This window comes from Melospiza melodia, chromosome 6 (assembly GCF_035770615.1).
Source record: "Melospiza melodia melodia isolate bMelMel2 chromosome 6, bMelMel2.pri, whole genome shotgun sequence".
In the NCBI taxonomy this organism is placed as follows: Eukaryota; Metazoa; Chordata; class Aves; order Passeriformes; family Passerellidae; genus Melospiza; species Melospiza melodia.
Window position 1 is genome coordinate 68,968,807 of NC_086199.1, and position 13,980 is coordinate 68,982,786.

Sequence of the window (13,980 nt, forward strand, 5' to 3'; positions counted from 1 at the left end):
ACATTAGAAGCTAATTCACCGCTCTGATTGCAAGTTCTCACATTTTTTTTCTGTGCACAAAATGTGGCAAGTGATGTGAGGCTGAACTGAAAATCTTATGCATAAGTCAGGGCATCAGATGATGTATAAAATTTGATTTTACCTTTAAAGCTGAGAAGGCTCCTTTACACTAGTGTTGCTTGGTATTTTTTTTCTTAAGCTTGCAAATTGCCTTCTAAAAACAAAACAGCTGCCTTTTCCTGGTGAGAGGTTGTTGTGGGTTGGGGGAGCTGGATCCCACCAAACTCCTCTGCCCCAGTACTGCACTGGCCAAGTGGTTGGATGCAGGGGGTTGCTTTGCGCTGATTTCCTTTTACCCAATTATGCTTTGCGGGATGTTCAACCCAAGGAACATGGCTGAGCGAAAGAGGAAGCCCAAGTTTTCCAAGGAAGAACTGGACATTCTGGTCACTGAGGTGACCCGAAATGAAGCCATGCTGTTTGGGAGGGAGACAATGCGTCTGTCCCATGCCGACAGGGACAAGATCTGGGAAGGCATAGCCAGGCAGATCACATCAGTCAGCCGGGTCCCCAGGTCTGTAAAAGACATTAAGCACAGATGGGACGACATGAAGAGAAGGACCAAGGACAAACTGGCACTCATGCAGAGGTCCCTCTCCAGCCCCAGCAGTGCGGGGCAGCCCTCAGCCATCGTCCTGACCGCGCACGACAGAGCCATCCAGTCAGCGCTGCATTCCTCCCACCAGAGGCACGGCCGCAGGAGAGTGGATCTGGATGTGGTTGACAGCCTGACAACGAGCTGTAAGTATCACTGCCTTAACACCTCTTTGTCTCATGCTTGCATATCTCGGTTTGACACCAGAAGAGCACTGTGTGTTGTGTGAGATGGCTGGGTTGCCTGTCCTTCTTCTGTGGTTGTTTTCTGCTCTGGTGATTGTGGAGTGTTGAGATGGATTGTTTCCAACTTAAAGTCATCTTTATGTGTTTGTCTAGTTCTTTTCCATACTGTCATCTGAGAGTACATAATAGATTATAAGTATTAATTAATCCTGCAAGTGAGGGAGAATCTGTAGTTGGAGTATGATTGCCTCCGGTCTGCGGAAAAAGTACTTGTAAAGGATTGGAATATCTTCACCCTGATAAAACAGCAATGCTACCAAACTGAAAGGCATCTGCCTGTTCCCGATGGATCACTTCCAAGAGAGGTTTGGGGGTCTCAGTGATCACTGGTGTTCATTGCTGAGGCTGGGCCACTAATGATTTCTCTCAGTAGTGGTCTGAAGGATCAGTATGAACACTGTGAAAAAGGTAGACAATAATGACTCCTTCTTCACTGGTTCTAAAGAAACTGCTGGCCCTGCTTTTGAAGTTAATCTTCTTACACCACAATTCTCAGACCCCTTCCAGTGCTAAACCACAAGCTGCTTTGTGCAGGTCCTTTCCATAGTTTTGTACGCAGTTTGCTTTTGTGGTGGTGCGGCTTCTTCTTTGTGAGCTTTTAGGGATACAAAGAAGAGAAGGAGATGGTAGCTTCTTTGGAAGTGAGTCCACTGACACCTCATGGGTGGCGCTGTCCTACCACACTTGGTCTGATCCTATATCTGAAATTGTTAGTGGGAAAGCAAGAACAAAATCTTCCAGAACTGACAAGGTGGGACTTGGTCATTCTTTGCATCTATCTTGGAAGCCAGTTGCACTATTTTAGGGGTAAAAAGAATACAGGTTATACAAGGAAATAGTGGGCAGCTGCACCAGGTGAAACCTTGTCTCTTCTTACTCTTCACATGCCTGTACCTGTGAACTGGCACATCACTAGATATTTATCAGACTGATTATAGTTTTCCTGTGGCATTTTGCTTTAGTTTTGATTTTGCATCAATTGTATTTGCCTGATGAACATAGAAAGTCTTTTGCTGCTTTGTCTGGTTGCCTCATTGTCTTAGTGATGCCAAGCCACGTAGTGGCTTTGCAGAACACGCTTTGAGAGAAGCAAATACAACATCTACAGTCTTCTTAGTGCATAGGATGTAAGAAGTGATGGGGGAGCAGGATTTTTACATGTGAAGTCTGTGTCCCTCCAGAATATTTGTGCTAGCTACCTATGGGTTTGGGGAAGAGAAATCATTGCTACTGTCTAAAATGGATTCATATTCTAGTAATGAACAGTGCGCTGTACAGAATACCACAATCGCTTGGGTTCACCCGTTCTCAGGTTTCTCATGGCTAAGCTTGTCAGATGCTAACATTGCATGTTGAGTTATGCATCAGAAGCTACAGGCTTGTCTGAACTGGCAGGCTGGGGGGAGGGGAAAACCCTTTTTCCATGTTCATTGAGATATCTTGAAACAGAAGCCAGTGTTGAGAGGGATTTCACATTAATAATTCATGCTTCCTCTTCTGTTTAAGCTGATGAAGATGAAGGGATGCCAGGCACTTCTCAGGAACACCGCTTCTCTTCGCTGCCGAGGGCTGGTGCAGGTGTCAATCTGTTCTCCAGGCCCTCCTTCCTTCGCTCCTCTTCCTCATCAGAGCCCTCGGAAGCTGCCAGCCAAAGGCAGGAGCTGCGCTGTCCATCCCCACGCGCCACCTCGGCCTGCAGACCCCCACACCCCCGCACAAGGAGCCCGCCCCTCGCCAGCTTCGACCGCCAGCTTCTCCATTCCCATGCGCAGCAAACAGACCTGTTCAGGCAGTTCTGCCAGGAGCTGGTGGCCATTCACAGGGACATGGCACATAGCATGCATGCTGTCAGCCAGAGCGTGGCTGACCTCACCAGCCAGGTCGGCCAGATGTGTCAGACACTGACAGAAATACGTGATGGGGTCCGTGCTTTCCAGAGGATACGAGATCCTAGTGCCACGCCAGGGTCCTGTCTGCAAGCAGCTTGCTCTAAACAGCCCCCCAGGCCCAGGGCAGAGTCTAACCAAAACTCTCTAAAACTCACTCCTGCACGGGCCACCAGGTCACGAAAAAGAAAACATCATTTTTAGTCTGTTTCACATAAAGTAAAGAAGGATGCCCCTTCCTGAGCTGCCGCATGTTCACGTGGCTTCCCACGTGTATCAGTATTCTGTGGAGAGGGTCAACAGCTGACCCGACCCATCCATCCCCCTGTTGGCTAACAGAGCAGTATGAATATGGCAGCTAATTGTAGGACTGGCCCTCTGCAATGGCAAAGAGGAATCTCAGATACTATAGAGCTTGGAATGTAGGACATCTTTGGGTTCATAGAGATTAAGAGTTTTCACTGTCTTCCCCATGCTTTAAATGCTGTATAAACTAAGAGATGCAATAGAAGTCATTATCTGGATATCTTCCCATGCCTGTGAAATATTTTTTACTGAAACAGCGTGCTACAGAGATCCCTTTGTAATCAACTCACAAATTTATCCTACTACTGCATTTCCATTATCTTCCTCAATATTAATATATGCAGTATGTGCAGAAATACAGACTTATGGCGATAAAAACTCTTATTGATCATTGCTTTTATCTTTCATTCAGCAGTAGTGGGCTGTCTGGGGCTTACTGTGACTAATACACAGCTTTGGGAAGAGGAGTGTAAAAGCAGAGCTTGTGCAGGGAAGGGAAGAAGGCATGATTCTGAGGACAGATCTGAGCACCATGGGGTTTTAGACTGCTGAAAAGGGTTGCAAAGGCGTAGGCCTTTGCAAGGATCCTGCAGTGCCACATGCACTCGTGTTAAAGAGTTCAACTTTTGTTTGCTCCAGTCTGAAACCCCTACCTTTTACAATTGCAGTTAAAATACAATTATTTCATCATATGACAACATTTAAATATAATTGTATCATATTATTTTCTTGAATGTTGTCAAATCTTCAGTTTTGAATGACCTCACCTCTTCAAAATGTGGGAGACTGAACAGAAACCAGAAAAGACGTAGGGCCTGCTACTTACATCAATGCAGTTTGATTTTGTTTTACTGTAATTCTGTCAGATTCAGTACAGTTACTTTGCAATTAGTTTTATTTAGGGTGGGGTCTGTACTGTGTTTTCCAGTCATGAAGAGTTTACAGTCTAAATTCACAGCTACATAGGTTAAAATCTTAAACATCTTGATTTTATACTGCTTTTTTTCCCATATGCATGCAAGAAAGAACTATGTTATTTGAATTGCTCCAGAGCTGTGTGAGGTTCCCATGTAAAACACTGATTCTGGAGCTAGGCTTTAATAGTGTCACTTCAGGTGGTGATCATGTATGTGGCAGCTCTTTTATAATATGTCTGTTTTCTCCTTAATTTTCACCTCTGCGTCTAGCATGCTGCCCCGATGTCTGGAAAAACCCAGACCATTATCCTGATAAGCTTCAGCAGGGAAAAGGGTCAAGGTGTTAAACACACAGCACACCGTGCTCTCCAGGCTCTTCTACTGTATTTGGAGGTTGGTTGCAGGGCACTATTCCAGTTAAAATGAGTGTGCATCATCATGCCATGGGTGGGCTACAGACTTGGCAAAAAAGTTACGGAAACTTCTGTGGAATTCAACATAGGCAGCGCGGTGTAGCAGAAGGATGGCTCGTTTTGTGTGATCTTCAAGGGCCATCTTTAGCCTGTCTGGCCTCCTTTCAAAGTATAGTGCACTAGCTTCTTTCCTGAAACGTCCATTGTCTATCTGCTGTGTCAGGCATTCATTACATGCTTTTCCTTTTTTGTTTTTTGGGGTTTTTTTAAGATGTTCCGTAATTCTAATTCAAGTAATTTATTTTTAGTGGTGCAATAAAAGATTGCTCAAGGAAGTAGTGGTCTGGCAAGGAAAAAAACCTCATTCCTGAGGAATGACCCAACTGGTTTCATGCAGGTGACATTCCCTTTAGTGCTGGTGCCAGACCAGGGCAGAACTTGCTCACCTTCCACTGAGGATGTACTTTTACTTCTTTTGAAACATTCGTATTTTGCAAAAGTCACGGCCTCTCTTCAGATGAAGGGCAGGTTGGGAAATCTGACAGAAGTGGATCTAATTTATGAATCAGTGAGAGCTGAAAGGGTGATATGTTTTAAAGGCTTTCTGAGTCAATATAGTGCTGCTGCTATATATTAATATTAGTATTTTATATTTTTATAATATTTGGTCCCTACTGATGCTCTCCCATGGGTATAGCGGTAAGATTAGCTCCTTTGATGTTGTCCAGGGGGATCCCTTGTGGGAACCCTCAGGTCTGCAAAGGAGGAGACTTCTGCAGGTGCTGGGCACTGGAGGGAGTTAACATTATTACTGCCATCAGTTTGACCACACAGATGTATTTACAGAGAGCATCCTGGTGCAGGGTGCACAGCCCTTAATGCAAATCCCCAAAGGCTGGGTACTGGTCAGGAGAAAGGACTTTTTACTATAAACTGCCTGATGTCTCCCCTAGTTTCCTCTGTGGACTATTACAGATTGGCCAGATCTGGGGACATGTCTCCTGCCCTGTGTAGACCCCTCGGTGGAGTGGCTTTTCTGTACTGGCTCGCAAAGGATACTTCTTCCTGCACCTGTCATGTTAACTGGCTGTTGAAGTAAGTGTCTGTGTCAAAGCAAACTACTGTGCTCAACCCTCGTATCTCCATGCCTTGTACATGCTGAAAAAATTCTTTCTTTAAAAGTATTTTTATTAAGAATGCAATAAATATATAACACTTTTAACACAGCTGCTGTTGAGTCGTTTGTTTCTCTCCACAATTTTTGCCTGAGCTGGTAACTAGCCTGTCACAGGTGTGGCTCTCCTGGAGGCACTTGGCATCAGAGCACGGAGGCAGGGTTCACAGGTATGGCATCCCATGGCATCAGCTGGGCTGGTGGCTGCTGTCTTGCATGGGATCTCCTGCCCCGGCTCTGTGCCCAGAGTCGGTTTGGGAAAGGCCAGTGGCTATGGAGTGGCAGCAGAAAGCCATGAGGCAAGTCCAGGGCAATAGTGGTGAGGAAAAGGGGAGAAGCCTGAGCCTTCCTCCAGCTGCAGAAGTCTCCTCCATCCTCACCGTCTCTTTGGATCCTCACCAGACGCTCTGTTCCCTCCTGGGGAGGAATGATCCCAGCTGCAGAAAAATAACTTGACTTTTTTTCTGGGTGTGCTTACTTCCCATCCCAGAACTTGGGAATTTGGTGTCCTGAGTGGGCTGGGCCTGAGTAAAAATGAAACAATGATTTTTATTTGCTGCTATCTAGAGAGCCTGTGGGAAAGGTGGTCCTGCAGAGCAAGGAGCTGTGCCTCTGACAGCTGTGGGGGTGATGCCAGCCCCAATAGCTGCAGGTGGGTCAGAAGTAGTCTCCATTGGTGCTATGTTTGGTCCTGAGTAGCCTGGTCAGGAACTGTGGTATTCTGGAGGCTGGCCTGTCCCAAGGACTAGCCAGGACATGAAATGATGGATTTGTGGTGGCAATGCCTCTCTGCAGGACCAGGTGCAGCTGAGGATGTCTGGGTCTGCTGAAGGAGCAGTATGACTGCTCCTCCTCTCAGGATCACAGGATCCTCCCTTGGGACACCTGCTCTGCAAGCAGGGCCTTGCCCATCAGTATGCAGTGCTTGGGTCAGCCTAACCATGCCTGTCCTGGGTGTCCAAACCAAGGTAGCCTCCTTGCTTCAGTCCAAATGGAGTATTTGGCATTGGGAAGGGGACTGGACACTGCGCAGCCTTTGCAGGAAGGGCTGGGTTTTTCAGGGTGTGAGCACTTTGGCCTTGGGATGTGTGTCAGTGAAGGCTGATCATGCAGCCTCTCCTCAGCAGGTGGTTTGTGCCCCTGGGTCACCAAGCTGGCTGCACTTTTGTGGAATGATTTTCTCCATCCTTGGAAAGTATCTGCCTCTTAGCTGTGGTGTGCGGTGGTGGCACTAAGTGTCTCAGACCAACAGCTGGAATGTGGGGTTTATGCAGTCCTTTGTAACCTGTGTCTTTTGTGCCTCTGGAGAAACTGGAGCCTGGGGCTGGGCAGCACTGATTCAAAACTGTGTCTTCTGTGTGGATGATCTCATCCCATTTACCTTACCTCAGGGAAGTATCACAGATGGAAAGCTTCCTCACTAGGAGTGTGAACCACTTGCTAGCTGGGTGCAGCTGAGAAGAAACATGTTTGTGACTGGATTATCCCAGAAATCTCTGTTGGGGCCTTCTGATGGGAGTGGCTGTGCCAGTGGCTGCAGGAGGCTGGATGAGCAGCCAGGCAGCATTTGCTGCAGTGTTGCAGCAGTGCTGCAGCTCATGCCCTCCTGCCTGCACTCTCCTCCCAGCCCCTTGTTGCTCCAGCAGGTGGCCAGAGCCACAGGATGCGGGCAGCAGAACTGAAGGATACTCCAGCAGAAACATGGAGAAGCAGAAGGAGAACAGTGAACAGAAAAGCTCATGCTTAACAAAATACTTCATAATAAAAGTGAGCCCTTGTGGGAATAGTTAACTTCCCATTCAAAGTATTTTCTACATGTCACTGTCAAACACAGTTTACTGAAAATGCACTATACCATACTGCCACTGCTGCTTGAATTCCTTGGTGCCACTGGCTGTGGATGTAAAGGTCATGTATGTTATATTAAGGATCTCTGAGTGACTTCAGATTAGTAAATCTTCACAGGGGCAGCCTGATGTGTTGTGGATGGTGGGATGCAAAGCAGGGTCTCTCCTTAGCTGGTGGTAGGAAGCATCCTAACATTTTGCTTGGACTGGAGAGAGCATCCTCTAGGATCTCCTGTGCTGCAAGGCATCAGCACACTGGTCAGTCTCAAGGGTTGTGGATCTCATGGCTGGCTGAAGGCATGCATACACCTTTTGAATAGTGATAGCTAACACACAAAAGCAATAGCCTGACAGCTGTGTGCTGTTGCAGGACCTCCTTCCCACCCCACTGGTCCAGGTCTCTCTTCCTTCTCAAATACACAAACAAGTTCCTTTGTTTTGTGATCAGAAGTAAATAAAGGTTAAGAAAAGCCAATGTTGGCAGTACCAGTCTGGTGTTTAAATAATTACTGAAGATGGCAGAGAATCCTGGGTAGCAGACATTAGGAAAAATACAACTGCTTGCAGGCACATGCACAGTTGCTTAACATTAAAACCAGAGCCTCAGGCAGTCTGAGACACTGCCACTGCAGACTTCTTTTCTGTGTTTTGTGGGAAGTTTCACCAAGTTTGTGACCTTATATGTGTGGGTTAGTGGGATCACGGGCAGGTGGACTTGTGTCTTTATCTATGCATTCACATGGCTAGAGAAGGTAGAAAATTCAAAACATTTGACAGATTTCTTAAGCCAAAGAAATACCTGTATATACATTAGGGAACTTAGGCAAGGACTAATTGCAGCAGATGTCAGAGGAGCCATATGCTCCCCTGCAGGCTCCTTGCCTTTGCTGAGGTTGCTGCAGCAGGGTGTGCTGAGCAACAGAGGCAAATAGCATAAGAGAAAAATAAGTTTTAGCTATGAGCTGTTCATGTCTGATTTGGGGTCTACACATGCTGTGATGGGGCCTCTTTCCTGGGTAGCTGTTGTGAGCTCATGCTGGTGGCAACTGGAACCAGTATTACCAAGCCTTTTTCATGTCCTCTAGCAGGAATATGAGGAGTGTGAGAGCAAGTAATATGACCTTAGTGATAGATCGTTGTCTTAGCAAATTGCACAGAGGGCCAGTTGCTTGCAGTAGGAATAAATACATTTCTGCTGAGCTGACATGAAGCTGTTTTAAATCAGGAAAATAAATCCCATGCTCTGGAAGTGATCTTTTTGTTAGCACTGCCAGGAGATCCCCACAATGTGGTGTTGGGGTTTCCACTTGCAGAGCTGAATTGGTATTTTTTGTCGCACCCTGCTGAACTCTGAAGTGCAAAACCTTCCAATACTGGTATGTCCTTGGACAACCAGCATGTACTCCCATGCCCATTAGGTATCCATGTTTCTGTCCTTAGAATCTTAATTCTGCTTGCCTAAAAGGACAGAAGCAAGCAAATCTGTTACCAACCAAAAAAGGAAGGCAGTGTTTTTGGGAAGCAGGCAGGCAGAGGAACCCTTCTGTATTGCAGGTATTCCTGAGAACGAGGGAGGGAGCCCTGGGACGTGAAGTGATGGTAGGAGTCCAGAAGTCCTTGTTTCCATCACTAGGCAAAGATATTTCTGACTGGTAGAGTCTGTCACCCTTGCTGGCAGACATCCCTTCAGACTGGATGTGCATTTGTGTCATCCCTTCCCCAGCAAAAAACAGCCCCACTGGCTTAGTGTTCCCTGGGTGTCCATGCTCGTTTGCACACCATTGCTTATAACTCCATGCTTTCCAGCCTGGCTGTGTTGATGTTCTCTCTCCAGAGGTCATTCTGGCTTCTTCATGGTTGTCATTCTGATGCAAGGGGGGGCACAGGAGAGAAGTTTGTGCTTCACACCTGCCTTGTCCCCTTGCCCTCAGGTACGTCATCATCTCCCGGGAGGAGAGGGAGCAGAACCTGATGGCCTTCCAGCACAGCGAGAGGATTTACTTCCGTGCCTGCCGCGACATCCACCCTGGGGAGAAGCTGCGGGTCTGGTACAGTGAGGATTACATGAAGCGGTTGCACAGTATGTCCCAGGAAACCATGAACAGAAATTGCACAAGTGGTGAGTCCCTTCCCTTTCCATCCTCTCTCCTGATCCCCTCAGGCTGCCCCACAGCTGGGCCAAGTGTGGTGGGTGAAGTAGGTTTTGCAGAGGCTGTGTGAGGAGAACTGCATTTCTAGAAGCAGAGCACCTCCGGGTGAGAGCCCCCAGCTCTGTCTGGCACAGATGGATGGGTGTACAAGAAGAGTAAGATACCCACAGTCATGGAGATCATGAAAGAAAGATTTGTGCTGTGATGTGTCACGTCGTGTGTTGTGTTGTGCCATGCTGTGTGTGTGTGTGCTGGAAGGGCCTGATGCAATGCCCAGGGATACAGAGCACCCCTGTCACAAGACTTTTTGGCCCGAAGATTGCCAAGCTGATGATCCTACAAGACAGAGTTAGGTTTTTCCTCTGAACATGCTGCTCTCTCTGGCTCCTGTGAGCAGCCCCTGTTTGAGGCAGCTGTGGCTGGTTTTCTGTCCATATGAATGAGATTTCCTTGGTGTGTTTGTATGTCCATTTTCCTCGTTTAATTTATCTCCTCTTTCTTCAGAAAGATAATTTGGGATCAGCGCGACATCAGCTCCTTAGTCTCACAACCTTAGAATGTGTGTACAACGTACAGGAGGCTTTGTACTTGTCAGACTGATTCTTCCTTGGATAAAAATTGTTATCTTGTCTAAAAAGTAGCAATGTTGAATCAAACCCAGCAGTTCTTTGGGCCCACGTATTGTCAGCAATACAGGAAGCTTTAGAGGAAAGCAAAAATTCTTAATGCATCTGTTCATCTGTACAGTGCTGATACCTGAAGTTAATTAGGAACATTTCTTTCCAGGCTAGATGCAGAATGGCAGGGCCTCAGAGGGGCAGCCACACTAAATATAATTTGTAATTATCATTCCTGAGTATATTATTACACAGCTGCTGTTGCTGCCTTGACTTGGTAAAAGGTGTCTCCTCTTCAGTCATGGGGTGGACAAGTTGTCCTGAAAAAGCTGGTTATCTCTATCACCTTAGGGTTGTTATGCACTTGCAGTGTTACATTGTGGTGGCTGTACTTGGGTAATTCCCACTTCTGAATTAACATTGGTATGAATTTGCTTTTTTATGTTAATGAACACCAGTGAGTGATTAGGTACAGGCTGCAGTGATTTTGCTGCTGTAACATGCACACATTAGTCATCCAGATGGCCTAGTGCTTTCTGAAAGTACAGCAAGAGACAATCTGTGCCCTTGAAGCAGCTGCTCTACAGGGCCACCAAGGCTACGAGCTATTGCCCTGTCATGCAGACATGCCTTTAGTCCTGGATTGTCATGGTGTCATGGTTTGTGGGAGCTGAAATGGTAACTCACAGCCTGCTCTGTGCTACAAGTGTGGTGAAGATCTGCTTCAGGACTCTCCAGAACCTGCCACAGCCTAATGCACCTTCAGGTAGAGACTCATGTGGCTACAGAGACCATTCCAGAAACCCCCTGACATCTTGGTGAGCTCATCCTGCTGCAAGCTGGGCTCAGCCTGCATTCACAGAAGGGGCACAGAGATGTTAAAATGGAGCATCACCTGGGCCATTGCTAGACTTGCAAGAGACATCAAAGCCTCCACTGGGAGGGCACTGGGAAGTGGTCAGAAAGCAGCACAAAAATCTGCTGAGTCACTTTCTATTTAAAAGATTTCAAATCCTTGCAGATGAGTCTGTCAAAGGAAGTGGCACACTTTACGAACTCACAGAAAAATAACATGGTTCCTGGGTTTTGCTTCTGCTGATTGTTTTTGAGCCGCCTCATCATTGGAGTTGAGACCATAATATGAGGGATCATCTTGTGATTTCTAGCTTTTCAATAGGGCTGGAGCACTCACCTGGCTGGGGGACAAAATCACCAAGAAAGAAGAACCGGTTCTCTAAATCACTACCTCTCACAATAGTTGCTGTGGTCCATAACAGGGGAAATGCTAAGAGAGAGAGTAAAAGCTTTGTCCATAGAAATTCTCATCAATGTGTTGAAAATGAGATCTGTTGTTATGGATTCCCTAAAGAAGTGTCTGGGTTTCCCAGCCAGCATCCAAACTCAGTGCAAAATCCCATCCATTCAGGCCAGCCCTTTTTACAGTGCCTTACTCTGTTTCGAGTCTTGCATCTTTTCTGCATTCTTAGCATTGCTCTCCTTAGAGAGGGAATGGTAGCTTTTGCTCCATAACTCTTATGAAAGCATGAATACACTTTAAGCAAACAAAATCAAAAATCAGCATAAAGCAGCGTCTTGTTTGGGAAGCCATCAATGCTTGAAGTTATTTACAAGATAGAAGAGTGATGGAAATTGAGCCAAACGTATCGTCTTTTGAATTTCCAGGTAAGGAAATCTGGCTATTCCCTTTATTATAAGCAATTAATAATTTATATGAGGTTACTTTTGATATTTTTTTTTTCAATTACTGAATGGTCATGCTCTCAGACTCCACCAGGACAAGCTAGATGTCCCATCCTTGGAGGGCATTCACCTGTTGTAGCTCAGTTGGCAATGTGTACCTTAGGTTTTAAGTGTGCAAGTTGTTTTTACTCCTTTACCTTTGCATTTCTGGAGCAGCCTCCAAACTGAACAAGAGTAAAGGGGCTTGCAAACTTTGTGCCATGGCGTGCACAGACACTGGGGTTGTCATGAAATGGTGTAAATCTCTCGCTGCACTGCTGTACGCTTGATACCTTTTACCAAGTCAAAACAGGCACAGGACTTCCAGCCAGCCAAAATAGCACTTAGGCTCTGGGTATAGTTTCCACTATGATCAGTCATTCACCTCATAGTCCTCTTCCAACGCAGGTTGGTTATACCTTTAGGTTAAACAAGCTGCCTGTAGTTTCTCTTCTCTGAAGTGTGTGGGTTCTACTCTGCTGTGGTTACCCAGGACTGTCTCTGTTTTTGCAGACATGCCCATTAGCGGGGCTTCTCCTCTTGCAAGCCTCAATTTCCAGAGTTGTGTCAGTTCCCTGGCTTGTAACATAATATGCAGACCTGCAGGGATTCAGTCTGCCTTTTTGTTCTTATTTGTTTGAGTTTTAGATTGAGGGATGTTGCTCTGTTCCCAGTGATAATCCCCACCCCTCATTTTCCATTCTAGGAGACAAAATGTTACAGAATGAAAACTCAGAAAAGAATGTAGAAAACCAAGAGGATGCAAGAGGAGCACTCCAGTTCACTACCTTAAAGCAGGGGAAGAGCCCCTACAAGCGCAGCTGTGACGAAGGGGAATCCCACTCCCAAACAAAGAAAAAAAAAATTGACCTCATCTTCAAAGATGTCTTGGAGGCTTCTTTGGAGTCTGCCAAGTTTGAAGACAACCAGTTAACAACAAGTACACCACTTCCCCTCAGAAGAGCATCTAAATACCAGGCTGAAGACATCTTTGAGCAGTGTGGCAGTGCCATGCAGCACGGCTCCCTGAGCCTCAGCAGAAACCAGAGGGAGAGCGAATGGAGGGTCCCTCACAGTTCCTCTTTTATCTCAGCCAAGGAGATGAGCATCCTTGAAGATGAGGAAGAAGAGCCCCTGTCACTTAAAGCAGACAGCCCCACTGAGCTGTCACTGGCCTCTGCACAAGGCAATTCCCATGAAATCCCCACCACGTCCTTCTGCCCCAACTGCATCCGGCTGAAGAAGAAAATCCGGGAGCTGCAGGCTGAGTTAGACATGCTGAGATCTGGGAAGTTACCCGAGGCACCCGTGTTACCGCCCCAGGTACCCGAGCTCCAAGAGTTCTCAGACCCCACAGGTAAGCCTTGCCGAGTTAGAGCATTCTCCAAACCCTGCCTAAGGAGAGTAGTGAGATGCCTGTGTGCTGTGTACCCATCTAAAGCATTTTGCTCTGAGTATTCAGGTGAACCTGTGGTTCCATGGAAGGTTCTTTGTCAGGTTTTGTGACTGGGTGGGCCAGGAGCTGATGCTGTGGGTACAGTGGAAAACTGTTTGGGAAAGACTCTGTATGACAATTTGCTCTATTTGTTGCCATTGTAATTGATAATTCACTGCCAATAAAAAAGACATTCCATTGCAGACAGTTTGTTTGCTGTATTTTTGATGCATTCTCTTTCAGCGGAAGACCTTCCACAATGCCTCATATGCTACCAAGAAAGTATGAATGACTCTGTTGTATTGCTGAAATGTGCTCTCTTTGTGTATGAAATTATGTCCTGCTGTGTCCCTTGTTGGAAATCACTCTTTGTTTCCTCCACTGCCTTAACACAACCACGTTTGCCTTTTTGAAGATACATTTAATTTCCTCCAGGAACATGCTGTCAAGCAGCCAGGAGCCTTCAATAAAAGGAATATTTGGGTCACACAGTGTATTGTTCAAGTGGCCAGGATCTAGTGTCCTTTTTTGCTGTTCATTGTGGCATGTTGGAGACAAAGTTCTTATGCAGAGATATTGATTTCTTTTCCTTTTA

At 46.3% G+C, this 13,980-nt stretch overlaps 1 protein-coding gene across 7 annotated transcripts in view; it reads left to right on the forward strand.

Annotated features, from left to right (window-relative positions):
• PRDM11 (PR/SET domain 11) overlaps positions 1–13,980 on the forward strand; it is a 42,048-nt gene that overhangs the window by 25,407 nt on the left and 2,661 nt on the right. For 3 of the 7 annotated variants that reach the window (XM_063158850.1, XM_063158852.1, XM_063158853.1), the window contains 3 exons: positions 5,398–5,517; positions 9,375–9,562; positions 12,657–13,307. In XM_063158850.1, the coding sequence (XP_063014920.1) occupies positions 5,398–5,517; positions 9,375–9,562; positions 12,657–13,307 (959 nt within the window). Of the gene's footprint in view, positions 1–673; positions 802–5,397; positions 5,518–9,374; positions 9,563–10,102; positions 11,894–12,656; positions 13,308–13,980 lie in introns of those variants that run through there. The other 4 variants (XM_063158851.1, XM_063158854.1, XM_063158855.1 and 1 more) reach the window with 3 other exon arrangements.